The following is a 24,955-nucleotide window of genomic DNA, read 5'->3' as shown; positions in this document are numbered from 1 at the left end:
AAATAAAACTGCCAAAAGCCAGGTTACAAATGGTTGCATGAAATCCCAAAACACACATTTTAGAATTTTTTAAACCAAAAAAAAAAAACAAAAACAACGCAAATGAACATAAATTACTAGTTTTAACCAGTGAATTGAGCTTGTAAACAGTTCTTGTTAAAGGTGAATTTGCAAAACTGCTGTTTTGCTTAACCATGTAAGATCATTCTTATAACTACCCACAATTTAAAATAGAATAAAAGTCTAAAATTAAAAAAAAACAAAGCTATTTGTAGGGCTCTGCAACATCATAAGCCATCTTATAATAGTTCAATACAACCACAGAAATATTCATTTCAGCCTCTCTGAGAGCAGCATGTCTTGTTCACAGTTTACCACTTCAGCATTTTCTTCCGTTCATAGCTGACCACAATGTGCGACAGCCAGAAATGTTGTCTGACATTTATTTGTAGTGTGATGACACAATGACATAAAAGAAAGAAACCTATTCATGTCCTAATTTGTACATAACTGAACACCTGGAAAGAATGAACAATTATACACTGCCTGGAGAGGTCAGAAAGAATAAATAAATACAGAAGTATGGAAAAGCATTACATTTTCTATTTACCCATGCCAAACCGAATTGTTGGCATGACAAGTTGAGTACTGAAAGGTGACAAATGCCTTCTAACCATGAATAAACTCCACTTGTGGGAGCCATTGAGCTCAGCATACTTCTAAAGCTTTAACTATTCAGTGGTTGTGTGGGGCTTAACAATTTCCATGTGCACGACAATATATCACACACAGATGAAAGCACCCAAGTTCAACCTGTTTTCATCAGTGCTACAGTTGTCAGAACCACTGAGTGGGTATAAGTATGTGCTGCGGCTTTGGCCACTTCTCAGCCTGACCTGGGTCCAAAGCTTTGTTTGTATCCTGATTGGGACTTCTACAATGCACTCCTCCTTTACATACATGCTGACTTGAGTATTTTAGTATTTAAACTAAAGAAACACATAAATGTGGTGAATATTATTTGCAAGTCAAATCCCAAAGAGAATGAAATATTTCCATTGATACTTACTCTAGCCTGAGACAGGATGGCCTGCGCCTGAGCTTCTTGGGCTGTTATCACAGGTCCCTTATGTGCCTCACCACCCGCACGGAACTGTAGGCCACAAAAAGTAAAAGGAAAACAACATTAAAAATAAATGGACTTGTCTTTGCTTTTACTGAGTGGCATATCTTATAGTGACCCCCATAGGAGGTAGTCTATTAAACCTGTTAACCCCACACCTTTCAAGCACAAACACCAACTCTCATAAATATGTGTCATTGGCTGAGCATTTCAAAACCTCAGTCACTGGTTCCACTCCATCGAACTGGCTGACATTTACAAGGCCAATGATTTGTTACCTAAAGAAAATAGGCTGCCATCGCTGGCCTACTGTTTCTGCAGTGTGGTAAATTTACCCACTGAGGTGAGTTCATTGGTTATTGACTACAATTAGACTCACGCAATATGTGAGGGGAAAAAAGACAACTAAAAAGTACATAGAAAGCAGCAGGACTTACTGGTAGCATCAGAACGGTACCTGGAGGGCCAGGGACACCATCTGAACCTGGAATACCAGGACGGCCAGGAGGACCCTGCACAGTGAAAATGAGAGAAAATCCGATATTTCTAAAAAGTCAAAGACAGAACATCTCAAACAGTGCACAATATCATAGAAGCATGAAGTCATATTCATGGTAATACAAAAGAGAGCGATATTAAAAGTCTGTTTAAAGTTAACATCTGTGTGGGTAGTACAACGCAACTGAGCAGTGCATGGTAATTATTCGTTAGGCCAGTTGACTTTAACTCGTCCCAATGTCCCCTCCAGTAACTTTATCAGGTTCACCTTGTTTATACCACTTTTTGCTTTATTTTGGTCCATACTTACCAGATCTTTCTGCAATATATCAAATTATATTTGCCATTGCAACACCCGCTTCTGTAACACTGCATTGGTAAAGGAGTGATTGTATGTAATATTTAGTAGGCTATCTTTTTCCGATATCATGATTTCAAACTCTGTGTTCCAGTAATTTATTTGTCCCGTTGGAAGGACTTTTGCTGTCCTGAGGACCCACATCTGATAAAGTTCTTAGCTACTAAGAGCAGAAAGCTCAGGGATATCAGTAATGACATTGGGATGATGAAAAAAATCAAAATCAACATTATTGTTGCTATTTTCAATAACAGTAAGCCTCAAGTTTTTGGCGGACGATGCATATATTAGCCTTAATGGGAAGTTAATTTGTTGCTCTGTTTAGTATTTAGTTGAAAAAGAATACGTTTTTAATCATCTAAAGAAAGAATGTTGCCTGGGTTAATAAGTCGGCTATAAATCTTAAAATGTAAAAACTTGGTAACAATGGTGGGATTATGCTGGCAGCAACACACAACCGTATTGTATGATCACTCGACACTGGCTCCAAAATTGAATCTATTCCCACAGAAACAAAAATGTTTAGAGCTCTGACAACAATCTCTTTATAGCTTGATGCAAAATGAAACAAATGTTTCATTCTCTTCAGTGACAGCTGATTTCATCCTGTACATTTACGCCACATCCCAGAATGGTTCAGTTAGCGCCATTCATCACTTTTGGATGCGAGAACTCCAGAGTGCGAAGATAGGACCCAAACACTGAGTTTAGGGTTTAGGGTTTCAAAACCCTCCTCTTCAAACTAAGGGGTGACATCAGCATGTTGCATCTGTCTTTCATATAAAGTCAGTGGTTGCCACATTATTTTAAAAGTAACACATTGTCTGAGGTTAGCTACTTGAGGCACTCCCAGAATGTCTGTAACTAATGATATGGGTATCAATACAGAAGTTTAGATATTTATAAAGGAAACAGCAAAAGATAAAAATAAAAAAATTAAAAACTGCTGCAAAAAATTTACTTTTATATTGAATTACAACATCAAGGGTTTGAATAAAGACGTACACAAACATCAGAAACTAATTAAAGGCTTAAGGCAGGGCTTAATACTTTGAGAGAAACAACAATCTACTTAGCAGTCTCTCTTGTGCTGCAATCTCATCTTGGCTCTGATTGATGCCATGTGTTTCCATTCGCTTTTTTCCCAGTGTCTGTGAATTTTCCCCATCCACAGTTGTGATCATGAGCATAGCGGCATCTAGCGTTAATGACGGCTGGAAGGGATGGGGTTTCTGAGTGCTTTGGGGAGCGAAGGCGGCATGCAGAAACTGCGTAAAGGAAAACCGCAGAGAGTATAGAAACCACTCAACTCTAATGTCCCTGTCAGCCGCAGTGATTTCGTCCCATGAGAGGAAATAGAAGAGGGAGGACAGACTTACTGGATGAACAAAAATGACTTTTTTATCACCCTGACTCAGTGAAACAATAAAACTTTTGTACTAGTGAAAGCTGTTGAATAAACTAGCAAATGGCCTATTTGTTCCGCAAGTTTCCTGTTAGAAAGAAAATAGTTTTTAACTGGCAGTTTTGGGGGAAGCAAGATCATGCTTTGTATCATCAAGTAGACCAAATATATGATTAGATTTAAATAGAGATGAAAAAAAAAGTAATTTCAGGGATTCTGCATATTTCAAAGAAAACTTCTTTAGCAATCCCACTGATCAGCAACACAGCTGATTTTTTCAAACTTTCCATAAACTGATTGCATACCAAAATGCAGTACTTTTTCCAAGTCATTGTTGTGGTTTATCAGAAATTTCTTCACAGAGCAGCAGTTAATTTAATTCAGGAATTTCATTTAAAAAAGCTGAAACATATTTCAGCTTGCACATTACAATTTTAAGTAAAACGAAAAAGTACTTACAACACAAAAATGTTACTGCCTGAAGACTGCAGTCTTGACAGTTGTTGAGCAGGCAGTCATTGACACCCTTCGCAAGTGCAGTAAACCACAAAATGCTATTACTAAAGAACCTGGCTGTTCACACAGTGACCCATCGAAACATTTTTCAAGGAAAGCTTAGTGGAAGGAAAAAGTGAGGCAGAAAAAGATTCCTATGCAACACAGGTAACCACCTCTGGGGATTGTATTCTGAAGCCCCTTGAAGGCATCAGGGTAGATTCACAACACTTGGACTGCAGCAGGACATTGGTTACAGGTGCTACATTACTCGTGTTAATCCAATCCTCTACCGGAGACGACATCAAAAGTGTCTCATCTGGGCCAAAAACTGAACATCCTTTCAGACAAAAGCACATTTGTGATTAAAGCTTCTAGAGCCTTTCAGAAGAATGGAAAGGCACTCTTGAAGTCCACAAATGACTAAAGATTTGGTTTCAAATATTTCCACTCTCCATCAAAACTAATTTGGAAACTGGACTGCTTGCTTCTAATGACTTTTAATGTAATTTTAAAACATAGACATTTCCTTTACACCATCATAAAGAGAGAAAAAAAGTGTCTCTGACTCAGCTGCAATAAACTGTAAAATGGAGTCCAGCACTCACTCACCCTCTCACCAGGATCTCCTGGAGTACCTAGGGGTCCTTGCAATCCTGGGTTACCAGGAACACCCTGAAAGCAAATGTGAATACATTTAGCATATTACCCCAAAACCACTGCTAACCAGCATTTCCAACACAGTCAGCCCACCATAGCGCCACATGCAGAGGCCAACAGAGACAGAGGCAAAGCCATCATTTTGAAAGAAATAAACCTCAAAAAAAGTAAGCCCCCCACCTCACCTCGAACCCCTCCACCCCTCGTCTTTCCCCAACATGCACAGAGTCACAGACATACACACTTCCATGCACAAATACACATTTTGACAGTTTGTCTCAACTCAAGCTCTGCTGACAATCCGTGCTGACGTTCTTTCCATAAAAACATTTTTCCCTCTTTAGCTGTTCTCCATCTGTGAACGGCAGACAGGAGTGTGGGAGAATGTGATACTCACTGCTGGGCCAGGGGCTCCTTGGGGTCCTTCTAAAAGCATCCCCTGCAAAAGGAAGAAAAAGAAGGAGGGAATACAGTAGCATTAATGGCAGCCTGTAAATCAAGAGACAATTAAGAGTAAGGGGCATAGGAACTTTGCTTTCTTTTGGCTTAAGGCTAAAGAGTTTATTTGCTAAAGCCTCAGGATGGTTACAAAAATTAAGCTATGTGATTTATTTGTTTAAACTAATCTAAACTAATCTAAAGTCCTTCCTAGGGACTTGTATGCTTTTGTTACATCTCACTATTGAGAACGATTGATAGAAGTAACACAGTCAGCTTGAATTCAGATGAAAATTAACTGAATTCAAAAAGTGTTTAAACTAAGTACGAAAAGCTTTATATTCCTGAGAAAAATCTGTTGAGGACCTGTTTTCCTTTATAGCCTTAAATATTTTTGAGATGATTTAAAGCTCACATACTTGAATTTTTGGCATCTCTCTTTCAATAAAAAATTAGGTTTGTGCCAACCATATTTTCCTAAAGCATCAATACAATTTCATCTCAGTTTTTCAGCATGTGTACAAAGTTGATCATTTAAAGGATATGTTTTGTGATTTAAATTGGTGACAGGAATCTGCAACCAATTTTAAACCTGACTAGCCCTGACTGATGACTACAAATGTGTTAAACTCAAAATGTGATCAAATTCAGGTCACCAAATGTTCTATATCTAATAGCAGACGGGTTGTGGTAACTGCTATGGAATCTGTTAGTGAGGCAATATTTAAACTTTCCCTCTTTCACCATCAATGTGCTTAAAATTAAGTTGAAGAAAACAAAATAGGAGTAACAAGCTATTTTTAAAAAAATATGTTTGCTGTGGAGGCGTTTTAGTGTTTCATCCAAGTAGTTACTTTTAAACAGACAGTGACCTTTCTGCAATAAACAGGAAGGCTTAATGAAAAGTGCAAGGTTTCTCTGTTAAATCCTTTTAATGTGTAATGGGACCTGTGGCATCTGGAAATCTTGGAATCCTTTTGAAAAATCTCAGGATTAAGGTAAGTGTCTACAATATCATTTTAGTAATGCTTACTATGAACTTGTAAAGATAGGTCAACAAAAAAAATCAAAGCTTAATAAAGATCAGAAATCAGACACAGAACTGTGGATGCACAGCTACGCCAAACTGCTAAGAGTTATTGTCAGACTTTATTAGGTGTTATCCCCTTTTTATTTACTTGGGCAAGACTAGCTAAGCATTGAACATTGAAGATAGAAATGTACCTAATATTTAGCAATTTAGCTAATTGTCAAGTGTGTTTACCTTGTGGAAAAACTAAAATTCTTTTGACTTTGTAACAATTCAATAAATAAATAAATAAACCTCAATAATGTAAAAAGGAGAAAAATAATAGTCATAAATGTAATTAGTGTAACGAAACCATATTAATTTGAGACCTATATCAATGCTCCAACTTGTGAAATTAGTTCTTATGTATAATATCTGGGGTTATTTTATCTAAGAAGGCAACGAAAGCCTTTGTTTCCACAAATCCGGAACAAACTTCCAGAGAACTGAAAAATCGCTGAAACATTTTAAATCAAGAGTATAAACCTACCTGTTTAGAGTTGCTTTTGAACCATAATGAATTAAACATTAATCAACATTTTGATTTGTATGACTATAGTGATGCACTCATCAAAATGTAATGTTTGTTCAAACGTTGACTGTATGGTGTTTTCTTTCTAACTTTGTAATTTTGTGGTTTTGTTATGTAAAGCACTTTGAACCGCCTTGCTGTTGAAATTTGCTATACAAATAAGTGTGATTGACTGCTTTTTTTCAGCATTATCTTTCCATCAGTCTGCATTTCGTCTCCATGGAAACCAACTGCTGTGTGTGGCAACAGTCTACACCACGTTACATTCTGGTATTAGCTCAGACATCAAACACAGCATCATTATATATGCTTCACAGCAGAACCACAATTATTAGTTCATAGTTGGATTCTGAGATCTTGATAAGCACAAAAAGCATTGATGTATGCTTCCTGCTAGCTGTTGTTAATTCACCAATGATGATAATGCTTAGCTCTGACATTAGTCAAAAAGACATAGTACAACAACACACATCATGGAGCATATTACTCTTGAGCAGGCTGCATAAAGCTTTTATCCAATCAGTCCTTCACTTGTAGTTAAAGCTCTTACACAAAACAGTTATATCTAATAAACACAAAGACGAGCTCCCTTTCAACCTTTTTTTCTACCTCCCATCGATGCAGTTGAGATGTGGCTTTTGCTTTTTGCTCTGCAAACTATTACTGCACAATCAACATTAACACATTAATACTAAATAAATACATACTAAAAGTTAAAATGGTCTTGGGGAAAAAGGGAGAGAAGCACTCCCTCATCGCACATTATTTTCATAGTTCTACAGTTATGAAATTCTCAGGGTGAAATATATCAGAGTCAGAAAATACCACCAGCATTTTGTAATTATAAAAAAACCACAGCAGAGGCATTCCACCACAGCTAACTAATGGCTTAAGTTCAGAGTTGTCTTGGACTTCAGAGCTACTCGTCCAATGTGTGTTAATAGTGAGGACTGAGCAGGAAGCATACCATGTCCCTGTGAGTTTTCATCAGCTGGTCTCACTGACAATCTTTTATTGCTACATTAGAACCTAGAGTTGCACAATCAGCATAACATAAAATATGCTGATCATTGTGGCACTGCTGATGCCTCATTTAACCCACTTTTGCCTCATTCAAGCTTTCATAGATTCCTCAGATAACCCCAGACAATGTCAAAGACCTGGCTTAAAATATTTTGTGAAAGAGGCCATTTATGCTCTTTCACACAAACTGAACTATTTGTTTTTTTGGACATTTTTATAAGAAATGTATTCCTACCAGAAAAAGCTCAGGTGGCTTTATTTGCCCAATCATATCCAGGTTCTGGAATGCTCACCAATGTTTTAACAGCTGTTTGAGTCATGCTGACTAAATGTGTCTTGGACAGATTGTGTAAATTTGGAAAAATGAACTAATTGTAATGACTTTATTCTAGTGAATGCACCAGGCAAGGCAGTCAGATATTGACTAATGCGCACAAGCAGATTCAAAGGAAATTTCCATCTGCAACAAGGATAGCTTGTTTCACGTCATTAAAATTGGAGCAATTCTAAACACAAATCATTTAGGACATTTATTTTTTGAACATAGACGTCACAAACTTGAAAAAAACCATGAAGAAACATCTGAGATATACTTACAGGTTCAATGACTGCAGGTTCACCCTTCTCTCCTTTTTGTCCCAGGTAATTGTGTCCCCCACTCACCTGAAGATGTAGAACAAATAATATGAATCCTTAAAGCCATAATAACACTACCATATTTACAGCGGAAAAAAAGTGTGTTTAATGAAGTTTAATAAGCAAAATGCATTTTTTTTCTCCCTATTTGAAAAATGAATCTAAGTTCCTTCATTCTGGAGAAACTTGATACATCTCTTTATTAGGCATATATATATTCTGTGTTTGCAAAAAGAAGTGTATAACAGTTCCAAAATGGAAAAGGACTCCAACTGTGCACTAATATATGAGTTGTTACCTGACACTATACATACAAAGACTTCAGAAGAAAAGAATTCATGAAGAGACCACAGTTCTGAGCCCAAACCGTAACACAGTCAAGAGCGCATGCAGGACAAAGAAAACAATTTAAATTTGTCCCAAGCTGAAAGATCCCAGCTCAAAGCTCAGATAAAGAGCATGTCACCTCCTGATTCTGCAAATTTTGATCTTCAGTGAATGAAAGAATAAACACCAGCTCAGCAGAATTTTCACAGAATGCAAAAACAGCTTTGATGGAGACAAAGAAAAACCTAACAATTGCCAGGAACTGTGTATTTAGATAAAGCACACAGATTATCGCTAGAGTATCCAGGGAAAGGCATGTGTTTGATAAACAACAGAGGCCTCTCGGGTGGAAAGGTTACAAAGAGCAAGCTAATTGCTGACAGGTGTTTATCTGGAAAAGACAAGGTCTGTATTTGTTGAAGCTTAAGTATATTTGAATGTCTGGCTTGTAAGTGTAAAATTCCGGGCTTAAATCATTGAAAGTAACAAATAAAAGAAGCTGCCCCTTAACCACCCTAACAAGTTAATACAACACTGGTTGGTGACCAAGACTGACCAATTTTTAGTCTAAATGTGTGATCTTTTTCCAGTCAGTGAACACGCCATACTAAGCTCTACCAGACTGTCAGAACATCACTTTTAGGTGTAGATGACTCTCTTAAGACTTGAAGCTTTCAGTATTAGCTAGGTTTTTAAGAATAAATTCAAAGGAAATATAGACATGAAATATGAAACTGAATTTTTATGAATATGAGACATGAATGTGGGTCACTCAGGCCAGGCTGTAACAGTGAGAGGAAGGCAGACTTTTAGAAGCAGGTATGTGAACTCCATTTTAGTTTTTTAATATTTTTTTCTTCAAACTTTTGCGCCACTAGTGACCTTTACAGAGAGACAGACATGCAGAAAAGGTCTCAAGTTCAGAAACCACACCCGTGATAGTTGCGTTTAGTCTCTGTATACTCCAGCGCCACAATATGCACAGACTCTAAACCCTTTACTCTTTGACTAAATGTAACAATATCTTGGTAACAGTAGCTTGTTAGATATAGTCAGGTCCTGTTGATCAACATTTTAATCAAACAGGTAAAAAAAACAACCAAACACACACACATCTGTTACCGATTCTGCTCTGATGGATGGTTTAATTTAACAAATTATTGTACACACAACCTTGCTGTGTACAATATTATTGTTTTTTGTTCTTGTTTTCTGACTTTATGGAAACATGTAAACAAGCTTCACATGTACATACATGACATACATGTAAACAAAGCTTTGTTTACATGTGAACTAAGGGTTTCCCAGTAGCATATTCAGATTAAATAATCTGGATGCATCAGTTATACAGGCACAGAATGAATTCATTCGATTAAACATGCACTGGAATAGAAGCACTGACTTCTCCAGTGTTGTAAAAAAAATTACCTAAAAACACAAAAGCAGTTGTACCACTGTCTGTGCTGACATAGAACATAGAACAAATGGGGTTTTTTGTTCTATATCTTCTGAGCGCCAAGAATGGACCAGCGCCACGCTCTAATAACAGTTGAGATGTTACTGCACTCCCTAATTAAGCTACAGGCTAAGCAGTTTTCTGTTGGTCTTCCTACATTACAGGAAGAGAAATCAACAGACCAGTTTTGCTACCCAGACATGGCACACACGTGCACAGTCAGTTCAGGTTGTCACAACAGGAATGTTGCAATCAGAACAAGTGTTTCCATCCATGCTGTACAGATTATTAAGCAGCATAAACCACTTCTCATTCAGACTATGAATTTATTTGGATAGAGCTGAATCTGATCAGACTATTTTGATTTACATGACTCACATGCCTATGGGTAAATATTAGAAGGTCACATTTTTACAAAAGCAGGAGATCAGAAACCAGATGCAATTCTGATCAGCACATTCATACAAACACTTCTAGCTTTTTCCATATTAAGTCAGGTTGTTAATCGTAACCACTTACGCTGATATCTGTCTCTGCTGGAACACCAGGACCGATTTCATCCTCATACACTTCGGGGGTCGGCTTTGCATTGGTGGTACCATAATCGTCGTAATCCACATAAGTGCCATAGTCGTAGGGTTTCTCCACAAACTCTTTGGTATCATATTCCTTCATGTCGTATTCCTTAAACTCTTTTACATCCGTTTCAGGTTGCACCTTCACTGGTGGGTCCACTGGGTCCACAGCACTTTCCACAGCAACAGTGGGGTCCACTCCAACCTCATCCACACCAGTGACATAATCCTCCCCTATTTCAGCATCGTAAGTCTGGGATCAGAAGTGGGAAGACATGGAGAATTTGTTAGTGCAAAGAGGTAATATTTTTTTGCAGGTTTACTGATTGCTACATTAAGGAAACACCAGTAATTAACTAGCCAAACAGCTTCATTATTTCCAGCAAAAGTTGCTTTCTGCAGTCACTTCAATTTAGGTTTATTTCTGTAGATTACTTGTAGATTCCCTCTCGACATCACATGCCGCTCAATTGGGTCCCAACCCCATTTTATGAATAATGACATGTTTGTTAAATGGGTAACGCTGAAGCAAGTCAAAGAAAAATAAAGTAGTAGAGTTACCTCGCCTTGTCTGGAGGTCTCTGTTGGAGGATCAGGCTTACTCCCATACACCTCGGTGTAGTCATACTCGTTAGTGTAGTATTCTCCACCAGCTTTTGTCTAAAAGAAGAAATAGTTCAAAAAATAAAGTCAGAGTTGAGGGCAATAGCTACTCAAAAGGTTACAGAATATCCCTTCCCACTAGATAAAAAGGAGCAACTTTAAGAATGTTAATTTTTACAAAGATGTTTAGGGTGGCATGCAGGCATGCATGCAAAAAACAACCTCAAAATACAATAAAATATGTAATATTTAGAAAGCAAAAGGAACTAAATGAAGAATTTAAATGATCAAAAATACTAAGAACTATACAACTAATCATAATAGTTGTATAGGAAATCAATATTTACCTCAGTCTTTGCTCCTGGTGTAGGCGGAGCATCAGTGGTTACCTCCCCTTCACCGTATTCATATAATTCACCGTAGTCGTAGACCGGATACTGTAAGAACCAAAAGATGATGTTACAGCATGTAAGCAAAATCATAGTATGCATAAGACTCAGTTTTCTAAACAGTCTGGTCCTCATATTTAAACAACATAAAGTAAATATATACCATGCCAATTAAAGAACAAGGGGCCAAATTTCAAATCGATATAAAAAAATAACCCCAAAAAATATCTGTTTTCTGTATGCATGAGTGTGTTTTCCAATTTTCCAAATCATTCTGACCTTTAGTTAATGAAAAAGTTCTCAAATAAACCCTGTAACAATTTTCTGCTGTTACTGCTTAATTTTGTCTACAAAACACTTGTTATTGTCATTAATGGCTCTTTAAAAGACTTGTACTGTATGCCATATTTATTGAAGTACTAATACATGGAGTCATAGCAATTTTTATAGCTAGAGCAATAAAAAATGAAGATGTAATAAAAGGCTCACTGTGTAATATTAATTATTAAATCAAAAGACTTACTGCGATACTCACTGATCAAAACTGGGAGGGTGAAAGTAGAGTTTAAAGCATTTTACACCTAATAAGTTTACAGGTAAATAAGGTTAGACTTAAAGAAAATGTCAATTCAGTTTAATACATCTATCCATTTTCTAAAGAAGATAATGTACCCATAGAGAACCTGCACAGTGATCTGGTCTGAGGTCCTACATGGAGGCAGGAAGGACCTAAGACCTTCCTGCTGTAAAGGCAGCATTTGAGATGACTGTGTCACTGTGCAGCCCAGTTAGTCATGACTGAGGGGAAAAAAATGCAATTAAGTACGACAACTTTCAAATGTGAATTCTGAATGTAGGGAGCGTACTTGTACTTTTGACTTCTTTCAAAAGACACATACTGTTGTAATTTTTATTTTTGTTAACCTGTGGTATTCAGAAATAATTTTGTTTCTGAAAAAGACAAAAAAAATGACTGGAGTCCTTTTTGCCTCTACAGTTTTCAGAATGGCATATCCATTGTGTTTCCTTCGCTACACTGATTTAAGTGCCTCTACCTCAAAAATACATAGATACATATAAACACATATCTGAGTTGTTTTTTAAGAAACACCCACTAGTCCAACTAGCTCTGCCAGAAGCACAGACAACCAACATATAATGATGTAAAGCATCTTCCTCGGTCCTTTGTGAATAAAGCAGGGGTCTCAAACTCAATTTACCCGGGGTCCGCTGGAGGTAGAGTCTGGGTGAGGCTGGGCCGCATTCACACACACGGTCTCCTCAGCCGAACCTTTCTGATTGCCTATTACCATATTTGGCCGTAGTCAGGCACTGTAACAGCCGTAATTGTGTAGTGTCTCTTTAAGATACTCTAGTATTGCTAATGATGTCAGAAGTATGCGCCACGGCTTCTCTGTAGAGAGCGTGGGAGAAACGTGCTAGACGGACATGTTAGCTCCCTAACTTTTTAGTAATGTTACGGGTTGTTTGGACGCTGCTCAATTTTCATGTCTGATAATATAGCAGCCGTTCAACCGGGCTTTGTAAGGTTGGTGAAGAGCGTATTTATTAAAGGACAACACTGTGGAATTCCCAGTACCAGTGTGGTTGTGAGTTTTTGACCGTCCTGACGAATCTGCCGCCTCCTCTCCTCCCTTAAACACAACCAAAGCGTTACAGCGCCTAACCTTAATTACGTTACACTGATCAGCAACTTCCGGGTCTAGACTGGATGCTGAAGCACGTGAAGCGGGAGCAGCCGCGGAAATTGCGCATGTACCGCATGCAAATAATGACAAATAGAAAATGCAAATAGGCCCGGCCGATGTCCCGCCCCCAGAGCAATATACTCCACCGTGATTGGTAAGTTCGTTCAGCTCCACACACAACACTGAAAAGTGCCAATTATATCAAACTTGCGGGCCGCACTAACATTAAACTTTCATATTAAGGCGGGGGCCACAAACTATCGTCCCGAGGGCCACAGTTGGCCCGCGGGCCGCGAGTTTGAGACCCCTGGAATAAAGGTTTATTGTCATTATCCAAACAGAGGCAAGGTAGATTATAATAACAGAGCAGCCCCTGATATGCAATACCCAATCAGCAAAAGCATAAATATTAGTCTCTAGGCAGCTGCTAAGCTCATAAAAATAATACAAGTTTCAACGTTGGCCTCAGTTATGTGGTCTGGAGGGGAAGGTCACATAAAAAAAGTCCTGGCCTTAGCATCCAGACAGGCTCAGAGAGAAACAAAGAGTATTTATTTATGGTGTTGAAGTACGTGGACTAAGCTGAATGGATTTATAATAGGGTAGATTGAAAATCATGAATAGATGTGTTTTATCATAAAAAGGTGGCTCTTACTTTCTCTTCCTCCTTTGGCCCAACAGCTGATACTGAATGGTGATGCAAGTCAGCAAGCTTCATGAGATAAAACATCTTCAAAAGAAGTTTTATTCACAATTACTTTGAATTGCTTCAGGCTTTTTCATTACAAAAACAATAGCTACATTGTGGAATTTATTTTTTTGCATATTGAGAGTCAGCAAGTTTAACAAACTGAGCTGGAATGTAGGAAGAACATTCCTGTCTTAACTGTACAGAATACGCCAATAAATAAACCAGATTTACAATGTCCTTGAAGCCAAACTGCTCCCTGCTGTCTATTTGGAATTGACAACCTCCTTATGTTGGCTCAGAAAAGTAACTTGATGATGAAGCAATATTTTCCAGTGCTGGTACCTGCTATTCTGCCAATAGTTTTGAATAAAGAACAGGCTTCTCTTCTTTTTTGTTTTGAACCAAAAGTCTGCTTTTCCAGGTATTGGAAGTAGCCGGGGAAGGAAAAGCTTAAATTTCCCTGTGAGTCTGGGCAGAGCCTGCTGAACTCGTTAGTGATATAAATCTCGGGGCCACTCCAAAGTGGGCTAAGACTTTGAGGCAGGAAAAAATAACAAGTTTCCAAAATGAGTTCATCAGTTATTTAATGCAAAACTGAAGGAAAATATCAACCATAAGATAAAACTGTAAAAGAGCACAAAGCGTAAAGATGAAAAGAAACTAAAGCCTTTACACAAATCTGCCTAAAAGACTCTGAGGGATGTTTTGGAGACAGTACCAATAAAACTTTCATTTCAAACCCAGGCATGTATTTTGATATGTCATTGTTTTTCCACCAATAAAACACAGACTGGAGAAAAAGACAGATTTGACAGTTTTCCTCAAGTTTTTCTCAAGCTTCCTGTCTATAGCTGCAGAATTTTTGGCATGCCACAAATTGAAGGATATATGTGCAGTTGGTTGAAATAGCACCTAGTTTAAATTTGTTTCTTTTCAATCATCTGCAAAATCCACATCCCACCCCCTCCCCCCCAAAAAAAACAATTAGAACAGTTTTAAAATTCATGGGATGATCAGTGAGCCAAGCTTTCTGCTTATTTTGTCCTGTGTGGTCTTTTCTGTCCATGCCATATGCGATTAAGAGAATGAAACATTATCCTGCCTACAACTCCCAACTGCCACACTTCTTCCTGACGTCTTCTTTCTATAGGACCCTGATATGATTCTGATCCATATTTTAACAAATCAAACCATAGACGCTGACCTCTTCCTCTGGTTCCTGGGCCTGTGGAGTGTCATGGTGGCTGGGTTTTCCACAGTCAGGGCTGTAGTGTTCACAGTAGTCATAGGCGGCTCTGGGATCTGACAATATCAAAAGCTGCTGAATGTCACCCTAGAAAAAAAGAAAAAAGAAAGAAGTGAGTCAGTGGAAGCGCGTAAAAAATTCCCACATAAAGGTTATTTTTTTATCCTTTGTGGCTGCATAGATAAACAAGGAGTCTGTTGGTTAATTTACAGCTGATATCCAACAGAAGGCTGTGAGATGGTCTGTGGTGTCATTTATTTAATTTTCTTCTCTGAAATGTGTTTTTTCCAGATTGGTTTGGTTTGGAAAACGTCTTCAACCTGGAGCTTTGAGCTTTAGCCACATCAGGTACACGAGAAAAAAGTTAGAAACAGGTAAAAATGAGCGAAAAATCTGACAAGTTGAGAAACAAAACACCAAAAGATTTTATTTCTACTCCACACACAATTCTAACATTGTTTTAAACTGAGTTCATACATGGATAAACTTGTTGTAACTGAATGAATATCCATGATAATAGGAAGGCTGCAGTTACCATTCCTGTTACCATTAAGGATTGGTAACTGCAGGGAATCAAAATTGTAATCAGGGAAAACAAAATAAAATTTAAAAAAACTATACATCAAACTATCCTTTTTCCTATTTTGATTGTACAGTATGTCCTAGAATATGCTTTCATATTATATATATATATATATATATATATATATATATATATATATATATATATATATATATATAAAACATTAGTTATTTTACAACAACTTTACAAAAGATGGATCTATCCTTTTATTTCACTCCTGATTTGAACATCCAGAAACTAAATTATTAGAAAATTCAACTTTTTCAAAATAGAGCAAGGTCTGAATTTGGAGAATCAAGTGTCAAAATGTCTCTTTGGCTTATAAGGTTTTTTGACTCTAAATCTGAACAATTTCACTGAACCTCAGGATGTGATGCTGGAAGGTGAACCTCAGTGAATGACTTTTCCAGCTTCTGATTGGTATACTTCCCAATATTAGCCTGTATTTAGTTACATCCATCTTCCCATCAACTATGTTCAGTTTAAGTGTCCCTGCTCCAAAAGATCGTCCTACTGAATGATGCTGCAACCACCAAGTTTCACCAAAAGGAATTTTAACTTTTCTGCCACACATAGGGTTGTGATTGTTGGTCAAAAAGTTCCTTTTAAGTCTTCTTCCCAGGTTAAGTGTGTAGCTGTTTTGGTTGCTTTGCAGTGTTGACATTATATTCTCTTCCTGGTTGATGGATTGAAGAATGTCCAATTAGGTGTACAAAAAACAAATTTTAGTTTTTCACAATTTTATCACTCACATATGTTCTTGGTTTTTATGGTGCAGATTGTTCACTAATGTTTTCTAAAACATCTCTGAGGCCTTCACAGAACAATTGCCCTCAAGGGGGTTTATTAGCTGATTAGGAGACTTTTAAAGGCAGTTGGTTGCATTGGATTTTAGTTTGGGATTCTATTAGCAAAACACTTTGAAAACATGTCGATTTTCTCTCACTTCAAAATTGGATGATTGTTTTATGTTGGTGTGCCACATAAAATTCCAATAAAGTAAAGTTTATGTTTGTAATGTGATGAAATGTGAAACAGGTCAACAGAAAAGGAACTGTTCATTGTTGCATGGCTCCTGGTCAATCCTTGAATACCTCATTTCATTTCGGCCCAGTCTGCTCTGACTGGTCAGCCTACTGTAGGAGTATAGCCAGCTGCACTTTCTCTCTTTGACTTGTGCCAAGTTAGTCACTGGGGAATAATCACTGAAATGCATATCACAGGCATGCAGTTTAGATAAGTACAGCTACAGAAGAAAATCCGGAACTACCGTCCGAAAGATCTGATTCACAAATTCAGAAGCAGTGATTCAGCCGGTGATGATAACTGCCTCTGACATGGATTTTTTGACTTTGCTGCTCCACCGACACAGTCATGCATCAAAAGCTATAAAAAATGCTGAAGAAAAAAGGGGAAAACTCAGAAAGCATAACAGGGATTCTTTAATGCCAATAAAGTGTGCTCCTGTTCCCTTTGGCTTCACTGCCCAAGGTCTTCACGAGCATGACGGTAATAAAATGAGACAATAAAAAAAACAAGGCGGATGTCGAATATTAAAGACAGTAGTCTCTTGACTATTAATTAGATCAAGCTTTATAGATTGCGTCTAGGCTGTAGGGGAGTCTGAAGCTTTTAAAAAGAACTATTCTACAGTTACCCTTACTCCATCATTAAGGTTGGCAAGCCCCTGCACTCAGCAGACAAAAATCCAAAGTCTGTACTTATCTGAAGCCGTCTGTTTTTCATGAGCCTATGGAAAAGGAAATTAGATCTCCTCTCCTCCTTTTCCATTATCATGGAAAATATGCTGGGACGAAATTTACACGTCCCGGCTTTACAGCAAAACCGGGACGTGCTTTGCCTTCAATCTTAAGAATGCTATTAATATCCATCTACCTTTTTCAGATCTTTTGAATTCCACCTAAATGATAAAAATGTGCAAAATAAGTCTCAGAAAGCAAAGAGAGAACACAGTCCGGGTGGCCTCTTTAGGAGGAAGCACATACATGCAGAGTGCATTAAATTACAGGAGGCAACATCTGTATAAGCTTAGATCTCTGGAACACATTAAATACCCATCGCTCTGCACTCACATCATATGTAACCAGTAAACCTGAGTAGTTTTAGGCCAACTTAAACTAAACACAGATTCATTAAGCTTTTGGGTTTATGCAGGCGTAGTCAGTTCAGATCAGTACTCTTCGGTTGAAAACATTTGTCATTTTATCACTTTAATCTTTCATGTTACTTTATAATTCAGCGGTCTCTTTGGTGTATGATTGTTTATGAATCTGTATTGTTATAGTACCATACATTTAACAGTGACAGTTACTCACACTAAGGAAAACTTCAATATATATTTTTTTCTAAATGAAAAATCAACAAAGAATGTTTCCCCAAGGGTTGCAATGTATTTAGCTCCATAAACTCCAATAAACTCAGCCTTACTTCCTAGTGCCTGCTGAAGAATTGCATCCCCACAGAATAATGCTGCCACCACCCTGATTCATGTTGGGATGTTGTGTTAAACATTGTGTTTTTAGTGTGAACTTTTTCTCTTTGATTTGTTCTCTAAAGGTTTTTTGGAAAACTGTAAATCGGGTATGTTTTGAATCGTTGCCATGCATCCATAACTGATAGTTGTCCTGTCAAAAGATTATTCTACCTGGGTTATGAATCTCTGCAGCTCCTGTTGAGTAACCATGGGGCTCCTGGCTGCATTTCTGATTAATGCTCTATTTCTTGGCCTGTCGGTTTAGGTGGACGGACATGTCTTAGTAGATTTACTGCTGTGTCCTTCCCTTTCCACTTTGGGATGATGGATTAATCCGTGCTCTGAGATGTTCAAAGATTGGGATATAATTTTATAAACATAACCACAACTACAATGGCTGTCTTTCTTGAGATTCATAATGCTGATTTTTTACTAATGTTTTCTAAGAAACTTCTCACACATTTATAGCACAGCTGAAATTAGACAGAGGATCAATGTTCCACCGATGCATGCCTTATTATTGAAGGCAGTTTGTTGTACTGGAGACAAACATTTGTGAAAGAGGTGCACTTGAAAAACGTTCTTACTTAACAGAATCAACAGCTGAAAAACAAAATGTGTTAAAGTAATAACAGAGTAGATGTTATGGCGCAGCCTACAATTTGTTTTTGTTTTTTATTTACAAAATTTGTAAGTCAAAGACAAAAAAAGACAAGAGTGATAAAACAGGGACACACTGGAGCTGGTATGAGTTCTGTCCGCTTCCCCCTTTTCTAAAAGCTGTCCTCTCTGTAAGTCACATCTTATTCTTATCCAAACATCTTATTCTTAGAGTTTTCCTCTTTTAAACAAAAGTTTCTGTGTTAAGCACACATACAGTCACTACAAGAACAAAATATGTTAATTAAAAACGACAGAAAGACCACCCGCACAAGACAGTTACCAAGGCCTCGCAATGATTCAGTCAATCCCACACTCCCTGGTGGAACCCTCATCCTACGCCTCCCTCTGCTTTTCCTTTCATCCTTCTGACTTCCTTGTGCATATCTCAGTTCATTTTGTTGACGTTCACGTCTGGGTCAGGCTGCACATCTTTTTGGCATCTGTTCATGTTCCTCCTCGGAATCCCAGGAATGATCTACAGCAATGTGCTCAATCTGTTCGACACTCTTCCATGCGTAATGGGATAAATTATCCTGTCACGGATGCACATCAGTAAACACATTAATGTGTTTTTCCGCAACTACAACATGTCTCGACATTGTCAACTCTAGGCTGAGGCACAAAGGAATAAGGTGGATCTATTTATACTTCATTCAAAGAGAAAGTAACCATTTCATGCGAGACAGAGAATAAACAGTAGAGAATAAACAGCTTCCTCTTTGTTCCTGAAGCTCATTTATAAACTCAAAAGTTTATGGAAGCACATAGACAAAGCTTTATTATTTCTGGGCTGTGGTATTTTCGACGCCTGCTGTGAGGAGTATCCTTCCTGACTCACAAAGAGGACCTAGAAGATATTATTCACAATGGGTGGAAAAACAAAAAGCAAAGTTGTTTTTTTTTTACAAGTGCGCAGCTGACTATAAAATTTGTCTCTGGAAATGATTCGTTACTAGAGAGTCATAAATATGTTTTTGATTGCCAGCAGGAGGTGAGCGCAGTTTGTGCTACAAGAAGCAATTCATGAGCCTCCACAGTCAAGTTAACCAAAACTGAAAAATAAAGATCTGACTTTGATTGGATACATACAGCTCCTGCTGGCAACAGATCATAAGACGGGTGGAGGTGCAAGACTGTTTTTTGTAATCATGTCTTTACTGGACTAATTTAGAGGCATAAACAAATATATGGTTTGTTCCTTGACTCTAAGAGATTAAGAACATATTGGACTTAGAAACTTAAGCAACAGAAATGAGTTTTACTGAGACGGGAAGAAATTAAACACCTTTCTTTGGCTTGTAGAGTGTTTATCCTTCTGTATTTATGTTTGTACGGTAGAGAGTTGTGTTTTGGTCTAATGTCTTTTCAGACTTCTAAAGTACTTTTCCTCTCATTGACTTAAAGGTTCTCTTTTCAATAAAGCTGACTTAAATGAAACCACTGATGGTGTTAAATTTAGGGTAGAGTTGTCCCAAGAAAGCGGAAATAGGATGATTTCACACTTTTCAGTACTGATCAGCAATAAAAAGCTAAAGTCCAATCTTATTTTTGCAATTCTGAAAACAGAAGACATAAGCACACCAGATCCCTTGAGCAACACTCTGCAGAGGGGACGTTGTTATTAAGAATTTAGACTCATTTAACTATTATCAGCACCATTGAAATGTGTAATAATTAGCTTAGAGGAAGCACAAAAGGTGTTTACCAGAGCCAGAATAGGAGATTAAGGTAATTTAAAGGTGGAAAGCAAAACAACCAGTGCTACTTAAAAACTATTCATTTTATCACTGTAACCAGTTCAGTGGGGGAAATCCCCATATAGACCAAAATGCAGTTCAGTTTTTTTCATCAGAAAATGTATATAACATGCTAATCAGCTCTTCAAAATATTTGCATAACATTTGAAACCTTTAAAAAAAAACCTAAGAAAACCCGGCATACACTAGAAAAAGCTCTGAAGAAATGTTAACTCCACTCCGTCTGTGTTACCCACTGTCATAATAAAATTCCCTACTGCTCATAATGCATGAGCTTTTAGCTTAAAAGGCCATTATGAACGTAACTTGGTAATAATTTTGCCAAAAGAGTATGAATCTTATTTGGATAATGCTGACTAAGAAAACATGCTAGCATTAGCATGTTGCTATTGACAGAAAACATTTATCATGCCAAACATGGGTGTTATTAGATAGCAGTTAGTAAACAATAGCCAACATTATCTGCAATGCTAAGAAACAGAAGCTATCAAAAAATGCAATATTAACCTAAAATGATAATAGTGAATATGAATATCGGCTCTTCAGTTATTATTAGAAACTGAATGGAAAATATTGATTGTGCTGAAGTTAGGTATTCTGGCACCAGCTAAAATGCTACAAATAGTGTTTTAGTTAACAAAAACGAACTTGATGTGTCATGCTAACATCCGTTTGTGCAGCTACTACCTTAAGTTAAAATCCTCTGCTCTCTGTTCACTGCAATGGTGAGCACTAACAATATAAATTCACTGTATATGCATTTAATTTATAGACTGTAAATCAAAAAACAAACAAAAAAAAACATGACATGTTATGAAAAAAATCATTCTTCACCAGTCCCTCTCATCTTGAAAGAACAAAGGAACAGATGGAATATTTAAAACAGAACAGGGAAAATAATTAACCAGGAGGAACTGAACACAGAAACGGTACAACAACAGTAATATTCTCCAGATTTCTTCCAGTGTTCTGTCAAATTCAGCCTTTGCTGTCAACACAAGAATAACATTTCTTTTCAAGCACTGTGGGTGTACAATATCTGGTAACCTTTGAATGTTCAAACATGTTCCCTCCCAGTAGCTCACAAGATTGTTGAAGTACTTGAACCACCTGCTTGCTGGTTAGGTTTATTTTTCTTTGCTTTCTCAGCGCCTTAATGTCAGAAAATGGTTTTGGGAATCACCTTGGTCCTAATATGTCTCAACTATTACTTATTATAGTCTATATATATTTCAGTGAGGTTAAAAGTAAAAAAAACAACCAAAAAACCCCATTTATGTCAGAAAGCAAACAAGTAAACTAAATTGTTAGGGAGTTTTCAGACAATGGCTTGTTTTGTACAAACCTCATTTGCAATGAGCCCCTTTGACCTTTCAAATGCTTTTGATGAAAATAGTTGGTATGTGTGTAAGCTGATCTTGTTATGAATAAAACACTTCTGTAAAGGCATGAGGGGGTTGTTAGAGAACAGTAGGGAACAAACAGCATGATAAGCCCAATGAGCACACCAGGACAGTCAGGAATAAAGTTAAGGAGAAACCAAAAGCAGGCTTAGGTTCTAGAACAATACCAAGCTTTGCACATCTAAATCTAGCATTTGAAAATAGAAACAATATGGCACAGTTTAAAATGTACCAAAAATAGATGTCTAAGGACTGCAGATGAGGCTTCCCATGGCTTTATTTTAACAGTAACTTGGTTCTTGGAGTGCAGCAAACTGAACCTTTTGTTGTACCTGGGAATCCTAAGGTTAGTGGAAACTAACAGTGAATAACATGCTGAACAAACAATCCCTACTTATAAAATGGTGGTGTTTTGATGGGACAGGGAAGATGGCCAGAGATTGATGTGGCTAAATAGAGGCAAAATTGAAAAGAAAACTGAAAGACGTGAATCTGGGGTTGCCTCACTTTGCCTTCCAGTGGGAAAGTAGCTCTAAACAATGTATGTTTCTTAGATTGTAAAGTGACCATTTTCTGGATCGTTCAAATATTATTTAGATCAGGGGTGGGCAACTCCAGGCCTCGAGGGCCGGTCTCCTGCAACCTTTAGATGTATCTCTACTTCAACACACCTGAATACACGCTTCGTGTATTTATTGCATTTGGGGGACTGGACATGAATGAATGAAACACTTTTCTGGTTTTACATGTAATTAAAAAAAAAAAAAATATATATATATATATATATATATATATATATATATATATATAATCCTCTCACTTCAAAATTAAGTACTAATTTTTGTGGTCATCTCGCACTCAGTTTCCAAAAATACATAAAAATATCCCATGATGAATAGAGGCATTCTCAACTAAATATACATATTTCAATTAACTGTATCTGAAACAAAAGTGTGGCCGAGGCATATGAGAAACAGTCATTATGTTTATCTTTCTGCCAACTCAACTATAAACTGTAAACAATTATTCATTTAAAGTTTGGAGCCCATCAGACTGTTGCTGTTCTCCTGCCAGAGTCTGTCCTGCTCCAGAGACAGCATTTTTGGACCGATCCACCCTACAGTAATATCAGGCACATGAACAAAATATCTTCACCTCGCTTTCCTCCTCCTCTTCATCGAGACATACAGACTGAGATTCACTCCAAACAAACAACAAAACAAAAAACATACGGATTTGATTAAAATGAGAACTATATATTATTTTAAATTCGAAATATTCTTTAAAAGTTGGAGAAAAAACAGGGATGGTGAGTGTAGGGGAGGTGGAGAGCTGTAGCACTTAGGGAAAGGGTCAGTGAGCATATCTCTTAAACATCTGTGCTCTTCAGGCCAGGAGGACTAAGCACACTGCTCAAATTTTCCTCTAGCCTTCACTTTTGTCTTTGCTTCCAACTTTGACACCTGCTTGTGTAATCTAGTGCGGCAGGATAGATATGTGCTCAATGCCAAAAGGAGTTTAATAGAGAAATTACCTGTGAGGCTCAGTAATTACAACCTAACAACAAAGTAATAGCAAGTATCTTTTGTCATAGGATTTTTCCACTACAAACAATTCTTCTAGAAAAAAAGCTTGAAAAAAGTTTTAAGAATTGTTAATAAGCATTGGTATATAACTAAAAGCCCAAGGATAGACTGCTTCAGGTAAAAATCTAAAAGCTATTTCAAACTCAAAGAATCACAAAGAAGCCTGACTAAGACAACATCAGCACATGTTTAATAATGTGAAAGAGATATATATACTTTTTAAATGAGATTATGCTGAGTTTTTAAGATTAGCAGCAAAGATACAGAAATTATTTTACTGGTTGATACTGGAAGTGGCCACACCTACCAGAACTACAATGCAAAGAAAGTTCAGTAATTAAATGTAACAAACCCTGAATGTGTTGCAGAACCTCTGAACAGTATTTAGTAGCTTTGAACTCAACAAAAAAGGAGACAACAGAGGATAATTCCTAACTTATGTATCAAAGCATATGTCCATAATATTTTAAACTTTTACTTAACTTAAAACAGAGGATTTTACCAGTATAAGACATGAACTCACAAATGTATAGATGAAAAGAGATACAGACACAGCGACAAAGTACAAATTGAACCCCTGGCTTAGGCAAGTTTTCATAAAGCTGGATATGCAACAACTATCTAGAACAAATAAAAGATCAGGAAAATATGTGGATTATCCATAAACATTCATTTTGTAATCAGCAATCCCAAAATATCCTACTTAACATGAAAATAATTAGCTTAGAATTTGTTAGGATTTGTGGTTTCTTTTATCTTAAACACTAATTAACACCATTTTGCAACATGTGAAAAGCCCAAACTCTTGGAAGAAACATGGCAATTTCCGTTTAAAGGTTCTAAAAGGAGCAAAACAAATTACTCTGTAATTTACACTATTTAGTGTAATAGGTCTTTAAACAATGAGCTTTCCAAGAGCAAAGCAGCTCCATCCTGAATTAACAGTAGAAACACCAAGGGCTATGATTATTTTCTCATCTTCTAATTAACTGAATCACCCACCCTTGTTTCCTATAAGTAATTGACTTTATTACAGTAAATCTATACAATATGAGCAAAACAAAGTTTTAAATCAAATTCAACTTCATGATCTCATGTTGCTCGTGATGAAAAGTGGCATCAACGTTTTCAGCTTTCTTCACAGTGGAAAATAATCTCTGACCCAGAAGCTAACATCTTGCAGGCTGCTCCTCTTTGCATGCATTCCATATGCAGTGACATCAAAGAGGATCTGTT

The 24,955-nt window shown here is 37.2% G+C and overlaps 1 protein-coding gene across 1 annotated transcript in view; it reads right to left on the bottom strand.

Moving 5' to 3' along the window:
* LOC102222263 (collagen alpha-1(XI) chain-like) overlaps positions 1 to 24,955 on the bottom strand; it is a 99,786-nt gene that overhangs the window by 51,356 nt on the left and 23,475 nt on the right. Inside the window, exons 5-13 of the mRNA XM_005801956.3 lie at positions 15,192 to 15,320; positions 11,546 to 11,635; positions 11,157 to 11,255; positions 10,540 to 10,848; positions 8,199 to 8,264; positions 4,937 to 4,978; positions 4,492 to 4,554; positions 1,561 to 1,635; positions 1,070 to 1,153 (exon numbers count right to left, since the gene is read on the bottom strand). Coding sequence (XP_005802013.1) covers positions 1,070 to 1,153; positions 1,561 to 1,635; positions 4,492 to 4,554; positions 4,937 to 4,978; positions 8,199 to 8,264; positions 10,540 to 10,848; positions 11,157 to 11,255; positions 11,546 to 11,635; positions 15,192 to 15,320 — 957 coding nt within the window. The remainder of the gene's footprint in view (positions 1 to 1,069; positions 1,154 to 1,560; positions 1,636 to 4,491; positions 4,555 to 4,936; positions 4,979 to 8,198; positions 8,265 to 10,539; positions 10,849 to 11,156; positions 11,256 to 11,545; positions 11,636 to 15,191; positions 15,321 to 24,955) is intronic.

Source organism: Xiphophorus maculatus, chromosome 6, assembly GCF_002775205.1.
Source record: "Xiphophorus maculatus strain JP 163 A chromosome 6, X_maculatus-5.0-male, whole genome shotgun sequence".
NCBI classification, from domain to species: Eukaryota; Metazoa; Chordata; class Actinopteri; order Cyprinodontiformes; family Poeciliidae; genus Xiphophorus; species Xiphophorus maculatus.
The sequence above is the reverse complement of the archived record's forward strand: the minus strand, read 5'-3'. Positions and strand labels throughout refer to the sequence as shown.